Here is a 24,404-nt window from a genome sequence, read left to right as displayed (position 1 = left end):
TCCTTTGCTACTGGTACTTTATGGGTTTTGCCATAATTCTGAGTGGTTCTTGTTGCTCCAATATTAAATCATTACAATTTTCGCTTAATCTGTCTTACCTGGCTTTCAGCCCAGAGACACCACATTTAAACAGGCAGGAAGTGGCAGAGTTAAAAGGTCATATTTAAATGTAATGAGGAAGGCTGTTCAGTTCCTGCACCTTCTCCAGACAGGTTCAAAACAAGTTCAAAGCCAAGCAGAGTTAAAGAAAAATGACAACTCAACAGACTTAGTAAAAACCGAATGATATGAATTGTTATAAGGCGGTGGCCTATGTTTGAAGTAAATAGTTTGTTCAAGTATAGAGCTTGATGTTTCTCAATAACCACATGATGACAAAGGAAAAAAAAAAAGCACAGATTGTGCCACTCACACTGCCTGTCATTACTTACCTGCAAGGCCTGCTGTGGGTTTTCATCTAGCATGACGTATCGCCGCCTCTGCCGGTCCCTGCTGACATAACTGAATTGCAGTTCCAGTGATGGAAGAGTTTCCTCCCTGCCCTGGGGTAGAAGAGGGAAACAATCAGCCACCCACTCAAAGGAGTCTAAAGCCAAACTGGTCTAAGGCCACCCCTACTCTAAAAACCTACATTGGTGTAACCAGGCCCCTTTTATAATCCCATGTTAACTCCATTGTTACATTTATCACCCTGACATTATACATGTAACAATAAGACGAACATTCATACAACTGAAAAATATGCCCCTAAATGGAACATGTAAATAGGAATGGCTGCCTCGCCTGAATACAGGAGCTGTTATTGTTGAACTACCAACTGTGACTTTTCAAAGAAATGTACGTGCTGAATACACCTTTGCAATTCAAGCAGTGACAGTAGCAGACGTCATTATCACTGGCAAATGTGAAAAATATGTCTGGAAGGTACATTTTTAATTTGTTCACAGTCGTTAGTTGGCCCATTCCATGAATATGTAACGTGTTATTTTTTTAGTCGCAATTTCTGTGAAAATTTGTTATCTACATGTAATGGGGCACCTTTGCATGCAGTCTCAAAGACAGTGGCCAAGGGTTTTAGGCCATGGAGATGCAACAGTTTCTACCTTTCCTGGTTGGTCTCTAAATTCCAGAGCAGCTTGTCATGCTGCACTGCTTTGTGGGGAAGCTTTAAACTGCCACTTCCTGTGCCATCGCTTCTCTATAGACAGTCGTCACTTTTGAGACTGCTCCTATCTTTTATGCAGTCTTGGACACGGAAGCACCTGCCAACTGAAATCCAACTATGAGCCCTCAATAAGACTGTCATATATGCTGTCTAACTCTCCATGACGTTCATGTCAGAATTTTCATTTATAATAATCAGTCGTGCGAGGGACAGGTAAAATATAATTTTTGCCAAAACCCTGTGGGGTTTAAGTATGAATTCTGGCAATTTCATTCACAGACATTAAATGCACTGCACATGCTCACACCGCAAATAGAAAATACAACTCCCATACTTTGCTGCCATTGTCCCAGTATCCAAACTCCTCACAAATTCAGAACCACACTGACCTTTTCTCTCCAGGTGGCCTGGGAGGTGTTGACCTCTCTCAGACTGTCAAGCTCCAGTCGGGCCAGGACCCTGGCACTCTGCAGGTCTACCTCCACTGCGTGCCGAGGCTTCACCCGGAGGAAGAGCCGCGAGCCGCCCGACTCCGGGAACTCCCTGTCGGGCACGACGCCTACCACCAGGGGGTGGCAGAGATCCACTGCAAGAGAGAGAAGAGCTTGATAAAAACGCTGGTCATCATTTGATTAAAACATTTTTATAATTAAAAGTATTGTCTGTGACATTCAAAAGCAAGGAGTATAATATAAAAAAAAAAATCATGTCTATTTTATATATATATATATATATATATATATATATATATATATATATATTATTTTTTTTTTCTGGCCACTTGCCACCACAGGTTTTCTCCCTGTGCAGAACAGGCATCGGGACTCCACCTTACCAGTATAATATATTTGTGTGTTTTGTTTTGCAGTTTCTTTTAAACTATACTTTTCAACCAATTTATGAAAGGAGTTGGTTTTAGTAATGACTATGTGTAATTTCTCTCCCCTTTGCAAGTGAGATTTTGGATAAATTTTCAAGTTGCAGAGGGGATGGAAATTTTGGTCTCACACCCTTAGTGGTAATTTCTAGAGGTCCTTACACACCCAGTGGTCATTTCTGAAAATTTAGGAGCTAGAATTCTCCTTGCCTTCTAAATCGTCCTCTTCATCTTCCTCCTCCTCCTCTCTTCTTTTTTCAATCATCGCCTCTCTATCAAATTCCTGGACACACTCTTCAAGGGTTGGATCTGACCCCTCAAGGACAGACTCCACCCCCTCCTGGCTATGCTCCTCCCACTCCAGGGTAGACTCACTTGCTTCTACCTCAGGCTCTGCCTCTCCAGGTTCTGATGTCACCTGGGTTCCGTTCGGCCTCTGCTCTGGAGAGACACGCATTGTCTTCCTGGGGTTGCCTGCTGTTTTTTGTTGGTTGTTTGGACTGTGGCCAGATACTGTAAGAGAGCTGCTGCTTGGGCCTGCTTTGGGCTGTGCCTCACTCGCCTCCTCCAGGTGGTGTTTATAACGCAGCCAGTCCTCCCCCAGCTGGTCACGGAAGCTATCCATCTGTTCGATCTCCTTCTGGTGTCGTAGGACTATGTCTGCGAAAAGATTAGAAAACAAATCTTCAGCATGTGGAAACTGATTTCTTTATAAAAAGCTGGTACAGTAGAGTCAATTATCCGATCTTTGATCAACCGTACTGTCTAATCCACCAAACGCTTCTGCTGCTAAAACTTTTAGCTGCCAAAAAAGGAGCAGCAGACTGAGGCAAATGAAAGTTACAGAATTATTCAAACCACTGAAACCTTAGGTGGAGCATTGTGTGCTTTAAATTGTTGCAGTTAAGCAAATTAAAACAAACAGTCACCTCGTTTTTGATTTTTCTTCTATTTCGTCAGTATGGCTGGAGATCCTGTCTATGTTATTGAGCAGCTAAGAACTTTTATTTTATTCATTTCAATTGCACGTTATTACAATGCCTTATCAAAAGTAACATTTTACTGAATTTTCTAAAGTTTAATGATTCCTAAAGTTCTATAATGTGTCAAAGTTGTACTGAATTGTATTCTTTGATGATTTTCAAAGACTGGTATATGGTATGTTTAATTACAGTATTTAATTACCTTAACTGTAGGTGTTAAAGTTTTACTGAATTGCATTAATTTAATGATATGTAAAGCTTTGTAATTTTGTATACTTAATGTAGAATAGGCTACTAGCTATATATCATCAGTAGGTACTTATGTACCAAGTAGTTGTGTATGTTAACTTTATTCTATACATTATTAAAAGGTACAGTAATTGTTATTAATAGCTGTTTGATTATCCATACAAATCGATTATGCGAACTAGTATCGGTCCCAATTAGTTTGGATAATTGACTCTCTACTGTATTAGGATTTTAGACGCTTTTTTGGCAGTGGGTTCTATTTCAATGATCTAAACAGTGGTGGATCTAAATACCACCACTCTTTATATTAATATTAACTCCTCAGGGATGATATATTGACCACTTTAATGACATTATTATATATATTAAAAACGTGTACATTTCAAGTGAAGAAGCATTAAGATCAATCACAGTTTATCATTAAATACAACTGGGTTTTACATATATCTAGAAAACTGCTTATCCAGTTGTGATAAAACTGATAAGGAAAGCCTTTAGAATATCAGATAAAGGATGCCAATAGGATTTCACTTGAGGATCAGTTATCTGAAGTCAGCTTTTTAAAACAAATTCCATTATTGGTAGGAAACAACAATGTTGGCTCCAGACAATAAGCTACACACCTTATTTAGTAAGAAACTACCGCAGCGAAGTCAGTGAAACCCAAGAAATGAATTTTTAGTCAGTAAAGGCCTATATAATTAAAGTAGATGTTAAATCCTTGGTTTACAAAAGTTTGTTCAATCCAATGGTTTGTATACTTGTATATAGGTTGCATACCATTTACCTTACCTTATGGATAATTGTATTCAGCATTATATACAAATAATTTATTATTATTATTATTATTATTATTATTAGTTTATTTAGCAGACGCCTTTATCCAAGGCGACTTACAGAGACTAGGGTGTTTGAACTGTGCATCAGCTGCAGAGTCACTTACAATTACGTCTCACCCGAAAGACGGAGCACAAGGAGGTTAAGTGACTTGCTCAGGGTCGCACAATGAGTCAGTGGCTGAGGTGGGATTTGAACCGAATGAATCAGTTATTGACTGTGTTGCAAATAAAAAAAAATGCCCAAGCTTAGAAAGCCAAAGAAAGATCGGTTGTCCCTTCTAACATTTCACTACAATTTATAAAAGAGGGCTTTACCAGGTGAGGTATACTGGCTCTTGTGATCATGGTCTGTGTCACTGGGTTCGGAAATACTGGCTCTTCTCACCTTGATCTTGCTCTAAAAGAAGGAAATGAATTTAAAAATAATTCACACTTGACCTCTAGATCACTGGTATTATCAGGCAAACAGTATACAGATATTGACTGATTCAGGATTAAGCTTTCAACTAAAGGATTGAAAATGTGTCTGGGAGGTGTCAGACTATCGAGCTCCAGCCAGACCAGGACTTATCTCCCGAACCAGATGCTGATCTAAGGGTTTAAATCTGTCCCGACGAAGTAACTTTACAGAAAGCTTCTCTAGAGCTGGTGTTTTAGTGGAGTTCTCTTTCCTGTTCTAAAAAAGCTGCAGTTTTTCAGTGTTTTTGTCACTTCCACCTGAATTCTGCCTCATCTGTGAGCAATACTTTTTTTATTTGTATAAAAGGTACCTGAGAGAGAGTTTAATACAGTCTACATACCTTTTCATTTTAAATGAAGCAACACATTACTGCATCAGATAATATATTGGATATTGAATTTGCTGTTCTTTTCTCAACTGGAATTATTCATACTTAAAAAAAGGTAAAACAGTATTTAAAATTAGAAACTTTTCTAAAATAAGAAAAATATGTTTGGCAGTGGATGACCACCTTCACAGAGCAAGCAGTATGTGAAATAAATCATCCATTCAACAGGTAGTGGTATTGGGCAAGATGAAGAATTACATGCTTTTCTCCAATAGTAACTTCCACATTCATTCACGTGGTTGTGTGTTATGGATACCTTGGATTTCTTGCGGGAGAGCCTTGCTGGCCCACTTTCACTCTGGGACATACTGTCACTCATGTCACCTCCTCCACTGGACACTTCCTGGTTCCCCTTCTCAGACAGTATCACTTCCTGGGAGGAGCTTCGCAGAGCCCGGCCAATCAGCTGACCTTGTTTCGGCAGCACCTGGAATGGAAGGAATAACAACTAAAGTGAGTACAGGGTCTTACCAACGTCGTCTCCGTTGCTCACTTTAGCAACAAAATAATTTGTCAGCTTTTAACCGTCTCCCTGTGTTGTGTGTCATGATAAAAACTGCAATGGAGTGGCACTTATTTTCCTTAAGTGCTTGACTTTACAAATACAAAGCTACAAGAACGTCTTTAGCAAGTCTCATTACAATTGGGCAAGCGATTCTCTTAATGAAAACAATTAACTGTGACAGAAAGACAGGTGTTCAGACAGACAACTTCCATACAGATTATGATACGCTCAACAACTTGTCCTTAGCAAGGTTCATCACAAACAGACAAACAGTTCTCTAGTTATACGCGCGACACATCTACCTGCAGACAAATGACTGTCTGTACTGTACTCGTCTCCAGGGATAAGTGTGAAACAGATGCACATTTTGAATGCAGAGTACAATATTAGTACCATGAAATCATTTATGAAATATTTGGTTTAAATACACACATATAATATATGTAGTGCTGATAAAAAAATAAAAAAAAAACAACTTTACTCACCGCTAATTCAGAGAACGACAGAGTACTCCCATCCAACTTGAGCTGCAAATGAAATAGATCTTCAGTAAGGATGATTTTTTAAAACCCTGGCAAATGAGGAAGAAACCTTTTAAAAAGTTTCTTTTTAATTTTCATGGGGAACTGTTTTCTGCTTTTAATGGTTGCGAAAATCACAGGACAATGACGACAACAGTTTAGTGCACGTCCATCGATATCAAAGGATTCCATTTAATATATATACACCTTAAAAAGGTCATAACATTCACATTTGGTAAAACTATGTGGTTAAAATGTTATAGGCACACTGTTTATATCAATCAAATATTTATATATATATATATTTATTTATTGTTATCTTTTTTTGGCAAATCTGAGGCAATATATTGACCTTTTTTTTTTTTTGATGCAAGCGTTCAGATCATATAGCCAAGCATTAAACCTGAATCTGTATGTGAAGGGACAGTGTACCACCGACAGATAACCCCAAGTCCCAGTTTGTGAGCTCCATACTCACTGAGCAGAGTACAGTAAAAAGCGGATACTCACTTTGAGGAAGGCTGCTTTCGGAGAAATGTGTCTGACAGTGGTGGCTCGGTGAGTGCTATGGAAGTACAGCGGATTTCCCTCCAAGTTAAGCTGATATAATAAACAGACACTTATTAGGACTTCATTTTGGGAAATTACAAAACAGCGTCTTCATTTTTTAAAAATACATTAAAAACATAAATATATAAAGCAACTGCTACAGTAGTTCATTGTATCTTTAATTTCCAGATGTAACAGTCATTTGGAAGTACTAGCTTACTTTGGTAGTGAAGAATTTCCGTAACTGGGCCCCTAAAGACCACAATGCTCAATTAGAACTGTCAAACATAACAGTCTACTGAAATGCGTTTAAGTATCCATTACTTCTTTATTTCAGAACTGATTCTATTCAGACAGAAATTAAAGGAGCGCTTCATTCAGTCTACATAGATATTACAATTTTTTTTTACAGATTTAAAGTTGTAGCTGCTTTCTGGTAGCAAACAACTTCCGGTGCTGTAGGTCTATGTTTTAAAGCCTCAGTTATCACTCCTTTAATTATCTTTACATGTACAGTATGTGTCGTGCTGAATTCGAAGTGTTGATGTGAATTGCTTTTGTTTTCAATTCACTCTCATATTGAATTTATCTATGTGAATTTATCCTCTCGTTCTGAACAGTTGCATGGGACTGAGATATCGAACAGTAATACAGAAATGACGGAAATCTAACACATTTTATCTTCAACTTTCGTATTTAAGCCACATATATTCTAATTATCTAACTATTCGATCAGCATCACACAACATAAAGTATCTTTCATTTAGAACCCAAAATTGTTCTGAACTCAGTAACAAATATACATTGTTATTTACTTCCCTGTTACAACTTTATGACCTCCTACTTTTAGAAGGAATCAAAATGACTTTTATAGTAAGAAGATTGCTACACATCCTTCAGGATAGGTTGGATATGATTAACATCCAAATTGCTGACTTTCCTGCCCCACCACCGCAGGACTCCTCAGACTCAAACAATACATGAAAAGTTATTGCATTAAGCCCCTACACTGCAAGCTGATGACCAATTACAAGGTTCAGCTCAAGGGAAGAATCATTAAATACAGTTGTGAAGAACAATAACTCAAAGCAGTCTGTATCATGGCCTGAGGTTAAACAAACTGCACACCATCAATGTAACTTAACTAAGAAATAGAATACAGCTGTGCACCACATGTGAAATCACAAGTGTACAGCCTATACAGCAGAAACCTCACAGCAGCCATATTAGGAAGAGCTGGAGGTGGCGCTAAACTGATGAGAAAATATAAGCTCTTCAAGGGGAGTACCATTGAGCACCTTTGAGTACCATGGTATACAAATCCAACATCTAACAGTGCAAGCAAGTCTCTTTACATTATTTCTGTCTGTAAAAACTAGGATCGTATTTTATAAGTCAAGTAGCTTCATTTTAATCGCATATTGAATGGTGTTTGAAATCATTCTCAGTGATTCCAGGGTTCTGTTGTTCCAATACAGAGTTAGTATCATGTTTCTCTAAATCTGCCTTTACCTGGCTTTGAACTTGTCTGGAAATTCTTTCAAATCATCTCAGACTCCCCTACTCTTCTACATAGAGAGAGTTGGTGGGGCTGGCAGAGTTGAAAGATCATATTCTCACATGATTTGAAATTAAATATTCATTGTGGTCACTTAGGATTCTCCAGCCAAGCTCAAACAAAGCTCAAAACCAGGTGAAGTCAGATTTAATGAAGAATTAGAGCAACAAAACCCAGAATCACTGAGAACGACTGCAAACGCCATTAAATAGTCAGCAAAATGTACATTAGATAATTTAAATGTGGGTGGTTTTAAGATCTTTTGCCATTTAGATCAATTGTATACCTGAGCACACTGTGTCTAGTGGGTGCAGTGTTCTAGCCTGGGAGTGACTCACCTGATTGAGACAGTGTAGCTGCGAGAGGGGGGCAAGCTGGGTGTGCTCCAGAAGGAGGTTATACGCCAGGTCGAGGTGCTGTAGAGAGGAGAGGTGCTCCACGCCTGGAATATGAACAACACAAAGTCACAAGCCCTGACAAGCATAGTCCATTCCCTCTTGTCCATCACCCAGTCTTGTGATGATTGCAGTCTTTTATTATGTGACTTTCGCAATTGAGAGAAACTGGCAACGTTTTTGGCACTTATATTAAAGGATAAGTAGCCTCTTACTGCGATTCTTACTCAGGGTTCTCTCCAGGCCTTTTCAGCCGGGCCGCCCGGCAAAGTGGCTGTCAGCGCCCGGCTGAAAAAACCTGATCCGCCCGTCTTGCAGATGCTATTGTGCCTTTAACAATAAGGACTGATTGCGCTTCTACCAGACTAGATCACTTGCGCGTTGCTGGGTGAAAAAAAAAAATTTTGGAACCACATCAGATAGTTGAAGGGGTGGGTTTTCTGTGTGTGTATTTTTTTATACACTTATATCGCCGAATATACAAAGTAAATGATTTTCAGGAACTATGGAAAAACATGAATAAAATAATAGCTTATGGTTAATAAAAGGCTCCAGGTATTGAAGTGTTTCTATAGGTGCTACTCCCCCTCCCCTCCTTACCCCTTACCCCTTACCATTGATGCTCTCCAGTTCATTGTTGCGGAGGATGAGGGTGACCAGCTTGGCTCGACAGCTGGGACTGAGTGTTGGCACCTCGGTTAGAAAATTGTACCCCAAATTCAAATGCTTCAACTCGCAGAGAGGCTGCAAACAACAGCAAAAAAAAGGTATTGCAACAAACTCTGGTTTAAGTTTCCAAACACCCTCTTTACCAGGATTCCTATAGAAGTTAAATATGTTTAACAATTCCACTTAATCCACATAAACACTAAATTCATTCTATTCTCGGTTCTATCCATCACCTTAGAGTACTCTCTGTCAGGAAATGTTCTTAAAGGCCAGTGAATAACAAGTATAGTAATACTAAAAGTGTCTAAACCAGGAGTCAGAATCAAGATCTCCTTAATCCTAGATGGAGACTAACTGCTGTCTTGCTAAATAATGCTAAGCACATGTGCCAATGAAGATAAATGGGTGGGGGTGTAATTCTAATACTTTAAAAGGTTCTGTGAAAACACTTGACATGACGCAACATAAAGCTAGTCAATAAGAACCTATAAATTGTAAAGACATTGTGAAATGATCCAGGAAGTGAAGCAGTAGCAGACTTCCTGGAAGGCAAGACCAGCTAACTGGGAATTTTCTTTTCCCTAGTGTCATATTTTATAATGACAATTACAAACAAAACTCAAGTTCAAAACTGCACATTTAAGGCCTTTATAGCAAATGGAAGTGCCTGACCAGTAAGATTACTAAATGTGGTCAGCTTAAAGGGACCAAGGTGTAAAAATCAATAGTGCATGTTTATTTTTGTCTCTTAAAATATTGACATGGCATTTAGATTTGTCACAGTTTAGATCAATTAAATGGACCCCATGTTGTCTCATTTTCAAAAATATTTTTTAATAAGCCATTGTATAATCTTTACTAGGGCAGTGTTTCCCAAAGTGTCTTACGATTGAATGTGTTTTTTTTTTTCAAACTCATTGCTAATACTTGAGAAAATGAAATCAATTTGATTTGGCGGTTTCCAGTAAGACAGTTTTGTGAATTGCGTCACACCTGAGATTTATTGACGTAGCATAAAAAGAAAGATGTATTGTTTGTGCAGTGGATCAGAATAGCTTTACCAAGTATTTTATTGAGATGGATGCCTTTGTTACGTGCAACAGAAAACAAGAGGATGACGGAGTTCAAGCATCTACATCCAAGTCATTGAGCAGATCATGAAAATATAACCCAGATTACATTTCTTTTGGCTTTACTGTCAATGTTAAAAACGGAGAACGGCCACAATGGGTCATCTGTTACTCTATTTTAGCAGCAGAAAGGATGGTGCCCAACAAATTAAAGCGCCTTTTGAGAAAGACTCAAGACTCACAATCTCCAAAATTGAATTGAGATTTGATGAACTGTGTTCTAACAAGCACGCACATCCATCCCATTAGGTAAGTGACATTACTACATGTAATTAATAATTAATGTAATTAATTAAATGAATAGAAACAGATTTACGTTTCACACTGTCACACTCTTTTACATTGTACTTTTTGATAAAATGATACCGGTGTGTCACACAATGTTTTGGTGCTGAATAAGATGGTGTAAGCTTGAGAAGTTTGGGAAACACTGTTATAGGGACATCCAGTAAACCAGGGGTGTCAAACTCCAGTCCTCGAGGGCCGCACGGTCTTCTGGTTTTCATTCCAACTTAAACTCTCAATTAACATAATTGATCTAATTATTTGTTGAATTTGACATATTTTATATTTTTCAAGGTCTTTTACAGTTGATGGTTTTAAAAATGCACTTGATTCAAGGTACACTACCTACGAAACATTTTGAGGCCTGAAGAGAAGTGTTAAATGTGTCCAGTTAATCAAATATTAGACCAATTAAGTAACTGAGAGCTCGGGTGGAACGAAAGCCAGAAGACACTGCGGCCCTCCAGGAACTGAGTTTGACACCCCTGCAGTAAACTGTTACTGATATGACAATAGCATGTATAACTTCCTATACTACTGCTGCAGATAGCAGCTGGGGTAAGCCAATCTTGCATACAACAAGCAGGTCTCAAAAAGGGTTACATGACATAACCACGAGTCCAAGATCGCACCGACATCACCGCGGGGGCCATTACCATGCCAGCCTTTACAGTGACTGCCCATAACAGCGCTATGACATCACCGGGCCGGCCATTACAGCGACTGCCCATAACAGCGCTATGACATCACCGGGCCGGCCATTACAGCGACTGTTCCCATACAGCTCCATCATAACTAGACTGGTAAATACGATAAGTAAAACCTCCATGCAATAAAAGCATGTTTCCACAAGCATTGTTTATGTAGTTGGGCTGCATATCAATTCTTTTTTTTGTTTTTCACTTGTTGCAGAATGATATTCAGCACGTGTTTTGATATATATGTATATTTGTATGATTACTCCTCCACAGGACATCCGGGATTGGGGACCAATACAAGGACATGACGTGTTTGTATTTTTTTTTTTTTAATGTATATTTTGTACAGATTTGTTTTTTAAATAAAGAGTTTAACTTTATATTGTTGTCCTTGCTTCTCTGCCCTGTTGTATCCGCACTGTTTTCTTTCTAGCATGACGCTTTTATCCAGAGCGAGTTCGCTTTTGTTGTTTGAAATTAAAATGTTGTAGTCAGATAATTCCCCTTTATGTACTTGCTGGACACGTAGTTTATTATTATTATTATTATTATTATTATTATTATAGTACTACTGCTAATCAAGAGTCTTAAACTATTTCTAATAAAAGGGTCTATTAAAAGACGCTTACAAATACATCAGAGATATTTACATCCACTAATATTTTTGAACTGTCAAAGGCGCAAGCTTGATCCAATTCTTCCAGTGACAGCGTGAGACTTGCAGCTCTTCCCCCCTCCCCTGTATCTGAGTTCCAAGCAGAAGCTTTTATTATTATTATTATTATTAGTAGTAGTTGTAGTATTATTTATTTATTTATTTATTATTATTATTTAATTGTGCATTCATATCTTTATTTGAGTGCGTCTTCCACCCTCAAGGGCTCAGCGTATATTGCAATTGGTAAACATCCACAGTTGTTTGTCAAAAGTATTATTATTATTATTATTTATTTCTTAGCAGACGCCCTTATCCAGGGCGACTTACAATCGTAAGCAAATACATTTAAAGTGTTACAGTACAAGTAATACAATAAGAGCAAGATAAACAATGACTACCCCAAAAGTATCCCAATGTATGTTTCTGTTACACACATTAAATGGTGATTTCTTGTTTCTTTGAAAATATATTTATTCAGGGCTACAAGAGCACAACACAAACAAAGCATTACGTAACTGTAACAAGCTGAACTGACAGTTTTTTGTTTTTGAACTTTTTTTTTTATATTAAAAAACAGAAGAATGTTACACTTCCATAAATTAGGGTTTGTAAACTTTGGACGACCACTGTATACGCACAAATCTATTCTCTAGCAGCTTACAGGATTACATATTGTGGCGGTGGCGGACAAAAGAAACACATCAAAGACAGTTTTGTGGCCAAAATAGCGGTAACAACAACCAATGTTTATTTCTTCCTTGAGAAATGGACCCATGACCTAGCAGTGTCTTACTGACACTGCTAGGTCATATTAAAACCTGTATACTGAGGGGGGCGGGGGGAGTTCCTGGTAAGTGATGCATTTGTGAACTTCGCAGAGTCTTCTAGGAATTGAATTGTAGTTCGGCGCGGTGATGTCGTAGCGCTGTCATGAGCAGTCGCTGTAATGTCCGTTGTGGTGATGTCGTAGCGCTGTCATAAGCAGTCGCTGTAATGTCCGTCGCGGTGATGTCATAGCGCTGTTATGGGCAGTCGCTGTAATGTCCGTCGCGGTGATGTCGTAGCGCTGTCATGAGCAGTCGCTGTAATGTCCGTCGCGGTGATGTCGTAGCGCTGTCATGAGCAGTCGCTGTAATGTCCGTCGCGGTGATGTCGTAGCGCTGTCATGAGCAGTCGCTGTAATGTCCGTCGCGGTGATGTCGTAGCGCTGTCATGAGCAGTCGCTGTAATGTCCGTCGCGGTGATGTCGTAGCGCTGTCATGAGCAGTCGCTGTAATGTCCGTCGCGGTGATGTCGTAGCGCTGTCATGAGCAGTCGCTGTAATGTCCGTCGCGGTGATGTCGTAGCTCTGTTATGAGCAGTCGCTGTAATGTCCGTCGCGGTGATGTCGTAGCTCTGTTATGGGCAGTCGCTGTAATGTCCGTCGCGGTGATGTCGTAGCGCTGTCATGAGCAGTCGCTGTAATGTTCGTCGCGCTGTCATGAGCAGTCGCTGTAATGGCTGTTGCAGTGATGTCGTAGCGCTGTTATGAGCAGTCGCTGTAATGGTCAGCATGGTGATGGTCCCTGTGGTGATGTCGGCGCGGTCTTGGACTCACGGTGATGTCGTGATACTCTCAAAAAGATGCTCATGTTTGTTGAAAACAGAGGTGTGTGGAGAACTACAGTATAGCATCGGGAACAATAATACTTGTACGAACATGAATACATTCCAAGCAGTGTTTGTTCACACATGTGATCCTGCCATAGAGAACAACTGTGTTTATGCCTATTTTAGCAAAACAATATTAAAACAATGGCAATAACAGCTCATTGTTAGTATACTTACTAGTAAATAGTCAGCACACTCTTGGATTTTATTGTGACTCAGATCTAAGGACTTCAGAACATTCAGTAAACTCTTAAAGAAAAAGAAAAAGGAAGGTGCCATTTCAACTGTCAAGTATAGAAGCAGAGTTAAAAGACCACAATATGACATAAGTTCTCAAGATCGGGAAGCAGAACTAAATAATAAACTCAATGTTAGAGCAACAGAACTCAGAACTAAGGCTGTAAAGGTTTAAATAACAAACAAAAATACCAAAACATTGAATTTAACAAAAGGTTTAATGTAAATGTCCTATTTTATGAGGATCCATTTTCATATCTACACCAAATGTTTTATTTTTTTAAAATTCAGTTTTTTAAAAGATACAGGCAAAACAATTGCTTATTGACTTTTGGTTGTGTGCCAAGATAACCCAGACTTATTAATTCCAGAAATCTCAATTCCGCCATGGTCGCGAATTGCTGTAGGATCCCTATATTCACAGCAGCAAGTGCTTTTAATATACATATTACTAACTGTGGCATAGCCCCAAGATGGAAAAAAACACATCCTGTCCTATATTTTACTGTGACCTCAAGAATGCAATCGGGTATGCAGCTGGAAAACCAAGGAGAGAAAATGGAGCTTAACCTTTTACAGATAGTGTGACCATCAAAAGACAGCTTAACCAATGACTGGTACAGGATGACATATCTGAAAATTGTTCATCCTGTAGGCCCTTCCTTACCAGTGAGCTGTCGAGTGCAGTGATCGAGTTATAGCTGAAATTTAATGTGTGCAGTTCAAGCCATGGCAAGGCAGAACTCAGATCACCCCCACATGAAGAAATGAGCTCCTGTATGGGGGAAACAAAAACAAGCAAGATAAAGACTCAACTGTATACCACACTAAGACACCCAGGGATACGCTACCAGCAAGCACACCACTGTGACTTTGAGTATATCAATAAGACTAGAAGAAAAAATAAAGTGATGTGAAATGCCTGTACTGGCATCTTTGTAGCAAGCAGCTTTAAATGACGTGAAACTTTTTTTTTTATCCTTACTGTTATTTGCAGTTGTTTTGAGAAGTGTTGTTGCTTGAAAATTGAGTATTTTTGACTTGGAAACATTCTTTGATCTGCATGCCCCCTCACTTCTTTGTTTTTTCAATGTGCAATTTTACCGCAGGTTTATTTGAGTAATACTTAAGGCCCTTTCACAATGGCATGCTCTAACTGGGTCAGAACCTACCCGGGTCACGTGGGTCGGCTACGCGATTTCACACTTCTTTTGATAAAGCAGGGTTGACATGGATGACAGATGCAAGTGCACAATGCATGTATCAATGCCCTGGAGGCAGCTTGTTACTGACGCTTCCATCCAAGTATCTCTAGATTGAACCGTCGGCCCAAATGTTTCTTCATATGGCTTAACAGAATAAACAGAAATGTTCCTTGCGTAAGTGAAACCTTCAAGCAGGTGTGGCTGTTTGTTATTGCGTCGACTCACGAACGGCCGTCAAGCATTTTGTTTCGCTCAACTTGGGTCAAAGCGTGTCAACCCACATCCTGAGGTGGGTTGCTGTGACCTGGGTGCCACCGAGGTATATGGTTTCATACTACACGGGATTGTGACCCGGGTAACCAGAACCTGGGTAGGAGTACCAGTGTGAAAGGGACTTTAGATGCATCAATTTAATGAGCGTTATAATAACACTATGTTAAGACAATCTAATATACTGTCCAGTCCGCATTATACTTGCTAGATTAGATTCGGCAGTAACTAACAGAATGTTATTGTTTTGATTTGTAGAGCAACTTGACAGAGATGTTGAAAATATGGAAACCCACTAATCAGAATGGGAAGTGCAAGAGACATTAGAAGTTCCGGCAAAGTAGTTTCACTTTAGAGCATTATTCCAGGTCAGTAAAACTTAATATCTGTGCAACGACACTCAAAACGATTGCAAATATCATAAAAAGGTAAGAGAAAGTCAAATAAAGCCAATTGCTCTTCAAGCATTACTTTGCAATATGTGGGCCCGCAAGTGGGATAAATCAAAGAAATAAGTCACCTGTCTGACTAAACTGGTACCTAACACATTATTATCAAGAATATTAAGGCATAAAAAATACATTCTTTAAAGTACATAAAGCTAGCCCAATAATTCCAGTAAATCACACCTAATATGTATTTTATTATTATTATTTATTTCTCAGTATTTTCATCAATCAGTAGACTCACGCTATGGTGAGCTTGTTTTTAATTTTTTTTATTGTTATTTCTTGCAAAGCTATTAGATGAACAAAATGTACTGCTCACTAACTGAAGAGATCTCATTGCTGCATTGCCAGCATATCAAATTCCCAGAAGTCTCTTGCTTTGTCTCTCCTTCTCTGCTCTTTCTAGGACTTGTGTGTTTTCTACACCTTTGCATTCCTTTAAGAAACCTCTAGAAGTGGAATGTGGGGTCATGTCAGAAGTTCAGCAATAAAAATATCTTCAAGGAACAATCTGTAAATTCTGTTCAATACTAACCATAACGTGTGCATCTTTTGTACACAACAAATGTTAATTTACAAAATAACAGCAATTACATTAGGTAAGATTTACTTGAAAAGAAATATTTCTTATGCTCGAATGAATCTTCAGAATATCTGGATAAATAGGATTATAAAATGTTGTTTGGAAGTACAGAACTTATTTATTTTGCTATGTGCAGTGTTAATAATGTGGAAATGGGTAGGTCAGTATCATCTTTCAGGAACAACTAGAAATGTATTAGCACGGACCACAGGCTGGGAACCTGCAATGCACATACTTTATAGTTTGGATATTTCAAGTTCTAGTTGCTTTGAAAAAAAAACAGTGTTCTGCGGGAGTGCATGAAGAAGAGAAACTGGAGGAATGCCACTCACCTCCAGGGAATGGACGCTCTTGGAGCAGATGAAGACCTCAAGCTGGGAGTACACAGCTCTCAGTCCCTCCAGGCAGTGTGGGGGGATCCGCTTCACCTGGGACGGCAAAGAAAACAGCAAACTCTCTAGTCAGCTCTAAGACTGTCCAAGGTCAAACACGTGTACCAAATATTAAGAAAGTAACTCAAAGTGTATTATTTCAATGCAGTTGAAACCTATGGCAACCACATTACGTCAGAGGTCAATGTCAACACGTTTCTAAACATTCCCTTCAAATATGAAGTCAGTACCTCAAATGTTTTCTGAGATCAGAGAAAGAGCAACTTTAAAAAATGATAATACTGGCACAAAAGGGTTTATTTTTGTTGTACAATATCCAAGATCAAAATTGAGAGAATAACAGAATACATCTGTGGACTGGTTAAGAAGCCAATCTCTCAAAGCGTTAGGTGGTCTTTGTCATCCAGACAGAAAAAAGTCACATTATCCAAATATGGCAGCCATTTTAGGTTCATTTTAGTTCCGTTAGAATTTTCCTGAGGAGTTGCCATGACACTGAAAATATTAGCAGTTGTAGGTGTGGCGGCTTCATGCTTAATTAACAGATTAATTCAAGAGAAGAAAAGGGGAGCGAGTGATAATATAGCTAGTGTTAGGAAGCAAGAAAATGCATTAAAAATCTTGGGAAGCACTTTTTAAATTCTGGTTAATTGACACCTTGTTTTTGACTGCTATATTTGAAAGAAAAAAAGTTTGTACTTTAGTCAGATGAGTACATCACTTTCCTTGTTTAAAAAACAAAAAGAAAGTCAAAGATCTGACTGTACCTCCAAGTATTTGAGAGACTTGAATGGGAAGATTTTCACTGCTGATTGGAGCTTCGACTCACTAGGATTAAAAAGCTGCATAAAAGAGCAAAGACAAATTCTTAATAAACTTAGTTTTTATTTATTGAAGACTTCATAGGCTAACAGTGCCCGCCACCTGCTGGCAGCTGGAGTTATTGAAGTATTCCTTCCACACAGTCACTGTCTGGCATGGCTCTTTCCCTCCAGTACCAACTTCTCTACCAATAAGAAAGGCATCCCCAATTCAGTGTCATCAAGACATTTAAATAATAATATTTAATCAAAGATTAGCAAACATAATGTGCTGCGCCATAAAGACAGGTGAAATGTTGTTTTTTTAAATGGTTATTTTTTTCACAGCTATCAATGAACAAAAAAATTCTGACCCCTTTCTGTACTCTTTTCAATGCTACACTTCATTGAGGAGCATAGCCTACATTCAAAATATGTTGTCCCCCCCCCCCCCCCCACAATTCAAATTTCCTGAAGGTTTGGAGTCTGTGCCCTAAAGATTCTGGACATTCTGTTAACCTGCTGAATACCTTGAGGGAGATGGTCTTCTGCAGCATGTCGAAGAGGAACTGCACCTGCAGCATAGAGGCTGTGTCAGCCGGGTGGGAAGGCAGAGCCAGGAACCCATGCTGGTGTTTCCGTGACAGAAGGTACTGCTCAAACAGGCGGGTGAGATGCTGGAGGCCTTCAGCCTGGAGGGTCAGGGTGCTGGTGCCCTCCAAGACTGTGTCTCCTACAAAGAGAAACATAGGCCTCAGCATAGCCTCTCAACTCCCTGCAGCATAACCTTCATTTTCATCCGTTATATTTGTATTCTATTGGGCTTTCTTATCAAATTATGGTTTATACACAAGTATTAAAGAGTTATGTTATGTCAAATCATGTGTTCCGTTTGTTGTTTACAATCACTTTGTATATCGTTTGCTGTTTCAGTCCTCACGTCCTGGTCACTCAGAAGTTTAAAGCACCCCTGTTGCCCCCAAAAGAGATCTCAGGATCATGTCTAACCTACCAGAAGGCCCTACATCTAGTATAGTCATGTGCAACCATTAACAAGTCCTCCTGCAACACTCGCCTAGTGGATGTAAGAAACACGATACATTTGTTCCATGTATTACTGATATATGTACTTACTGATGTGCAGTACAATAATGGTTACACTCTGGTGTACTAGAAGTATTTAGAAGTTATACATGATTCTGTTTTCAACTGGGGACCCACTATGTCTGCTGGTTTTCATTCCAACTGAGCTCTCAATTACTTAACTATACCCTTAATTGAAATGATAATTTGCTTAATTAGACCTTCTTAATTGTTTCCACAGTTGCAGAGTTCAAGTTACTTATAAAATGGTATAGCTAACTTGAAATTTGCAAAGGTTAATGAACTGACAACATAAAAAGGAACTCAAAACAGCAAACCAGTCAAATGAATCTCATAAACTAACATGGCAATTTTAGTATTACTATTTCAATAAAAATGTAATTAGTTGTGTAGGCTAGTCTTTCAATATTATATAGTCCTGGAAGAGTTAAGCAGGCTACATACTGTAATGAAATCAAACTGTTGCATTCTCCTGTTTCAGTTTATAAATTTAGCAGCTGCCATTCTATAAACCGGTCATTCTACAGTATCTCAAGTAGATCAACGGAGGTTACTTGATCTTATGTCAATTACTTACATCAATTAATTATTTTTTTATTGGAAGCTGTTTAAACAAGCTTTAAAACGATTATAACATTATTTGTCTTGGCCATCCCCCACATGGAAAAAACGGAGGTCTCACAACTCTGAGGTCTTACAATTCTACTGCATGACAGGACACCCCGGCACCGTGTTCTCAATCACATGCGGTTAGTGTGTCATTAACCACAAACGGAGGACACACCTCAAAGTGCTCTGGAATGGTTAACCAGCAAGTAGAGAGTTGACCTAGATTCTATGCAACTGTTTTAACTTCTAACTGTGTGATTTTTTCTGTATTTTACAATTTGTGTCTTTCTTGGTCAGGTCTCAGTAGTAAACGACTGTATACCCAATGGCATAAAGTTTAAAGAATAAATACAATTCTTGTAATTGCAGACAATTACACATTATACATGCCAAGCCCCATCTTTCTCAGGTTTAATTATCTTGCCACCTAAAAAAGAATAGCACAAAATTCAAAGCATAAACATCCCTCACCACAAATGTAAAGGTCATTCAAAATGATCTAGACAGCATTCAGAACTGGGCAGACACATGGCAAATGACATTTAATAGAGAAAAGTGTTAGGTACTGCACGCAGGCAATAAAAATGTGCATTATAAATATCATATGGGAGATACTGAAATTGAAGAAGGAATCTATGAAAAAGACCTAGGAGTTTCTGTTGACTAGGAAATGTCTTCATCTAGACAATGTGGGGAAGCTATAAAAAAAGGCCAACAAGATGCTCGGATATATTGTGAAAAGTGTTGATTTAAATCAAGGGAAGTAATGTTAAAACTTTACAATGCATTAGTAATACCTTATCTAGAATATTGTGTTCAGTTCTGGTAACCTCGTTACAAAAAGGATATTGCTGCTCTAGAAAGAGTGCAAGAAAAGCGACCAGAATTATCCCGGGTTTAAAAGGCATGTCATATGCAGACAGGCTAAAAGAATTGAATCTATTCAGTCTTGAACAAAGAAGACTACGTGGTGATCTGATTCAAGCATTCAAAATTCTAAAAGGTATTGACAATGTCGACCCAGGGGACTTTTTTGACCTGAAAAAAGAAACAAGGACCAGGGGTCACAAATGGAGATTAGATAAAGGGGCATTCAGAACAGAAAATAGGAGGCACTTTTTTACACAGAGAATTGTGAGGGTCTGGAACCAACTCCCCAGTAATGTTGTTGAAGCTGACACCCTGGGATCCTTCAAGAAGCTGCTTAATGAGATTCTGGCATCAATAAGCTACTAACAACCAAACGAGCAAGATGGGCTGAATGGCCTCCTCTCGTTTGTAAACTTTCTTATGTTCTTATGTAAATATCATTTTAGCATGAAAAAGTAAATCATCATAACCTACTTCCACAGTATGCAAATGGACAATGTAAGTGAGATAAAACACATACTGACAGATGGACAACCATCTCCTTATAGCCCCTGATTCTGATACTAACGTGTGCTAAAGAATGTCCTAAGCAAGTTTTACAATAGGATAAGCGAATTGGTCTTTATGTATGAATGTCTATGGACAGGCATATATCCATATAATGTTAATACTCCAAATAACTTCACAATTGCATGGGTGGTATTCTAGTGTCTTTGAGGCCCTATTAGTTAGACGTATGTAAAACAAGTGTAACATACATGCATAAATAAATACGGACAGACAGCTTCAGTTCAGTATATCCCCATAGCAGTAGAGTATAATAAACACTTTATCAGTTATACTATAAATATAAAAAGCAATACTGTGAGCAGATTTTAATACAGCTGTCCTTTAACTTCATCCTACTGGGGTTCCCCCCTAGCCTGGGTGACTACTTGACCTATGAAACTTAAAGAAAAGAATTTTAGGGTGGTGGATTTAATAGAAGTAATCTTTTTTGGAGCAAAAAGGGCAAACAAGAAAAGAGACCAAATGTCAGAACACATAGATTAAAAGCCTACCAGAGTTTCGCAGTAGACTGGCCAGACTCTGCACCAGTGATAGTCTGCCACTAGGGGGCGCTGACATCTTCCCAAACACAGATGCGTAAAGAGATACTGGAACCAGCAATGCAGAATTCAAACGCAAAAAGAAATACAAAACATAATTACTGTAATGTCCTTGTCCTGTTTTAATAATAATAATAATAATAATAATAATAATAATAATAATAATAATAATAATAATAATCTTTGTTTTCAGGGTTAAAGGGGGTTATGTGAAATAATTCCATAAATCTGTCCCCTTTGTGCATTTCAATTTGGTACATACTGTAGACTTATGGGGAGTTTTGAAAGAATAACCGTTATAATTAACATGTACTTAAATTTTTAAACAAATATACCATACTAGACTAAAGCTCTCAATTTGCATGGTAGTGTTACTGTTTCAGTTCATACATAATTTCACTCCAGCAAAGTCAAAGCAGACATTCAGGACAGAAGTTGAAATTGATTAATGACAGGAAAGAAGGCATTAAGGGAATTTCATTCTAGCAGTGAAATGACCCAGGAAGTACAAGCCTATCTGAAAGTAAGATATGAAAACAGAGCTTTATTTTTTTTTTATAGTACAATTTTTTATATATATTTTATGAAAATACATGTTGTAAAATGTTTCTAAAAAAGTTATAACTGGTACCTTATAAGGTTAAATTGATCCATTTGCATGTCCTATTTGAAATAGTAACAGACTACCAAAAAATAAGGCATGCACATTTAGAGGAAAATGCATGTCTCTTGTAACGTGTTTCTTTCAAAACGGCAAAACCTACACAGAGGAAGTGCATGACAGGTAATACAGAATGTAAAAAAATAAATGGAATAAAGCAGATTTTTCATTTTCATGAAACCTCTACAAACTGGAATTTGAGTCACAAGATCATACTGTGCATTGTATTTTTGCATTGATATAATGTTGCACTACCAGGCACATTAAGTACAGTAACATGTTATCAGTTCAATACAGAACATAGTGTTCTGTAACATATTTAATTTCCATCAGTCCTGTTGCAATGATAATGCAATCTGGACATTGCTGAAATTCTTACTGTGCCTGGTATGGCTTTTATTTTACAACTACTGATTATGTGCAGAGCTTGCCTGTGTAGCTACTGTACCGCTGTTTAAAATGGAAAATAAATCCTTTACAGTCTTTTCAAAAACATTAACAATGTTGGGATACTAAAATAACCCATACTGAATTATATTGCAGAGCTAAGTGAGTCACTGGACTGAACTGTACCATGGCTTGAATGCTTTAACATAGTAGCCATTAGAGAAATGTGGATGTTTACCATTGGGTCAAACGTCTGACTCTAATGCCCTATTTTTTAATTTATTTATTTTTAACAGCCAGCAAACTAACTCAGATGTTCATGAGAAGTAATTTCAGTGCTATGAAGCTGCCAACCATGACTGCTCTCAAGGTCTGAGCAAGCAACAGGCATGCGAAGAAACAAGATTTATTTGAATATTTAAAGAAGGTCTTTAAAGAAGCAGTGGGATGGAAACTGAACTACTGCAGTCAGCAGGACTGTCTTTAAAACCTTGCCTTAACCCAATTAAATACTACTACTACTACTAATAATAATAATAATAATAATAATGTCAGGCCAATACACTATTTTGAGTTTCTGATTCATCTATGAGAAAATGGGGGCTGCTGCAGTTATTAAAAAAATAATGTTTAACAACAACAACATAAGAGGAATCTAGCTGAATGCACGCTACCGATTTGTGAAATCTATCCCCAAATCCTCTGTATATTCTGCTTTAGTTGTGGGTTTAGTCTTTTTCAAGGGTAAAGGTTCAGAAGCATAGAAAATGGGTTCTTATGTCTTGTGGGAGTAGACAGTAACTCACTGTAATAAGGAGTACAGTGATTATTACAGTGAGATTTTTTTTGTTTGTTTAACTATTAAGAACAGTTAAATTAGCGTAAGTAATGCTTTAATATTCAACTTTTGCCCACTTCCCTCTTTTTTGTTGTACTGAAAATAATGTTTTTGTTTTTCATGCTTTAATTTGGGATCTACAACAAGTTTAAAACAAACCTACAGATTATGTTGCTGCTGGTTCCTTGTCATTTCCTGTGCTGTATATCATACTCACTAACTTCAGCGTTGTGACTGAAGTTACTGCACAGGTGCCAGGATGCAGCAGTATTTGCATATTCTGAATTAATTCAGTTTAAAAAAAAAAAATTCATCACACTAAAAAGACAAGTAATAATGTTAATAACGCTAATACGAGGTTGGAAAATGTATTTGCTTAGAACTAAGGTTTGGACACTAATGAAATTCAGTAACGCCTATCAGAAAGTACATGTGGGCCATTTTAAAGGGTTTTAATTGAATTTCTCAGGTATTACCCTTAGGTGATAATAAAGCCACATTTGGTTAGTTTGCTTTGTGATTTATTTAAGCGGGAAGCAACACGGGTCATTAAGGTGATGTAGACGATATGTTATCATTAACCTCTCGAGTGGTCTAAATTTGGTGGCACACAGGTTCTCAACATCGCAACGACTGAATGCAAAATGTAGCCAAATCTGTATGTTTCATGTAACCGGAGCAACGTACTTAGTAAATGGGAAACTTGACGCAATTTACTTAAACACAAAATGTTTGCCTCGCCTACCAAAGTAAAAAATAGCAACCGCCGGTACAGTATTATCTTTTGGTGAAGCAGAATAACACAGTCATTGCATTTTTGTTTAAATAAATGCCATGCTTTTCGTAACTTAATTATTTTCAAAACTAGCATTGGTTTTGCCTGCAGTGCCACCGTTTTGTTTGCATCATTCTTAAATTAAATGGCACGGTCCTGTTAAATATTGCACCTTATCAACAACAAATACGATCACCTTACCTCGTTAATATAATAGTTATTATATTCCCCAGAATCCAAACAGTATTTCTGCATTGACCCTAGCTAATTTCTCTTACAGTCCATCTCCTCAAAATATTGTAGCATCTTGAAACATCACATGATCACTGAACATCACTTCCTGAAACATTAGTCATTGGCAAAAGGACCTTTCAACATTTTATCTTACTGAGTTTAGTTTGCATTGCCGTATCAGTAAGTTCACGACACTTATGAGGATATTTTGACAATCATTTAATCACTTAGCTATTGTGGTTGCAGCTAGTTGTTGTACTGTAATCTGCAGGTGATATTTTCCAAGACAAACATGCACAACG

At 38.1% G+C, this 24,404-nt stretch overlaps 1 protein-coding gene across 1 annotated transcript in view; it reads right to left on the bottom strand.

The window, feature by feature from the left end:
• Positions 1–24,404, bottom strand: part of LOC117401262 (serine/threonine-protein kinase 11-interacting protein-like) — a 48,837-nt gene extending 24,433 nt beyond the window's left edge. Inside the window, exons 1-16 of the mRNA XM_034001828.3 lie at positions 24,070–24,404; positions 21,160–21,255; positions 18,046–18,248; positions 17,483–17,557; positions 16,656–16,751; positions 14,484–14,591; positions 13,757–13,828; positions 9,104–9,233; positions 8,433–8,536; positions 6,498–6,587; positions 5,952–5,993; positions 5,218–5,388; positions 4,429–4,510; positions 2,253–2,702; positions 1,555–1,751; positions 432–542 (exon numbers count right to left, since the gene is read on the bottom strand). Coding sequence (XP_033857719.3) covers positions 432–542; positions 1,555–1,751; positions 2,253–2,702; positions 4,429–4,510; positions 5,218–5,388; positions 5,952–5,993; positions 6,498–6,587; positions 8,433–8,536; positions 9,104–9,233; positions 13,757–13,828; positions 14,484–14,591; positions 16,656–16,751; positions 17,483–17,557; positions 18,046–18,248; positions 21,160–21,226 — 1,998 coding nt within the window. The 5' untranslated portion in view covers positions 21,227–21,255; positions 24,070–24,404. The remainder of the gene's footprint in view (positions 1–431; positions 543–1,554; positions 1,752–2,252; positions 2,703–4,428; positions 4,511–5,217; positions 5,389–5,951; positions 5,994–6,497; positions 6,588–8,432; positions 8,537–9,103; positions 9,234–13,756; positions 13,829–14,483; positions 14,592–16,655; positions 16,752–17,482; positions 17,558–18,045; positions 18,249–21,159; positions 21,256–24,069) is intronic.

The sequence above is a fragment of the Acipenser ruthenus genome, chromosome 10 (assembly GCF_902713425.1).
Source record: "Acipenser ruthenus chromosome 10, fAciRut3.2 maternal haplotype, whole genome shotgun sequence".
NCBI classification, from domain to species: Eukaryota; Metazoa; Chordata; class Actinopteri; order Acipenseriformes; family Acipenseridae; genus Acipenser; species Acipenser ruthenus.
The sequence above is the reverse complement of the archived record's forward strand: the minus strand, read 5'-3'. Positions and strand labels throughout refer to the sequence as shown.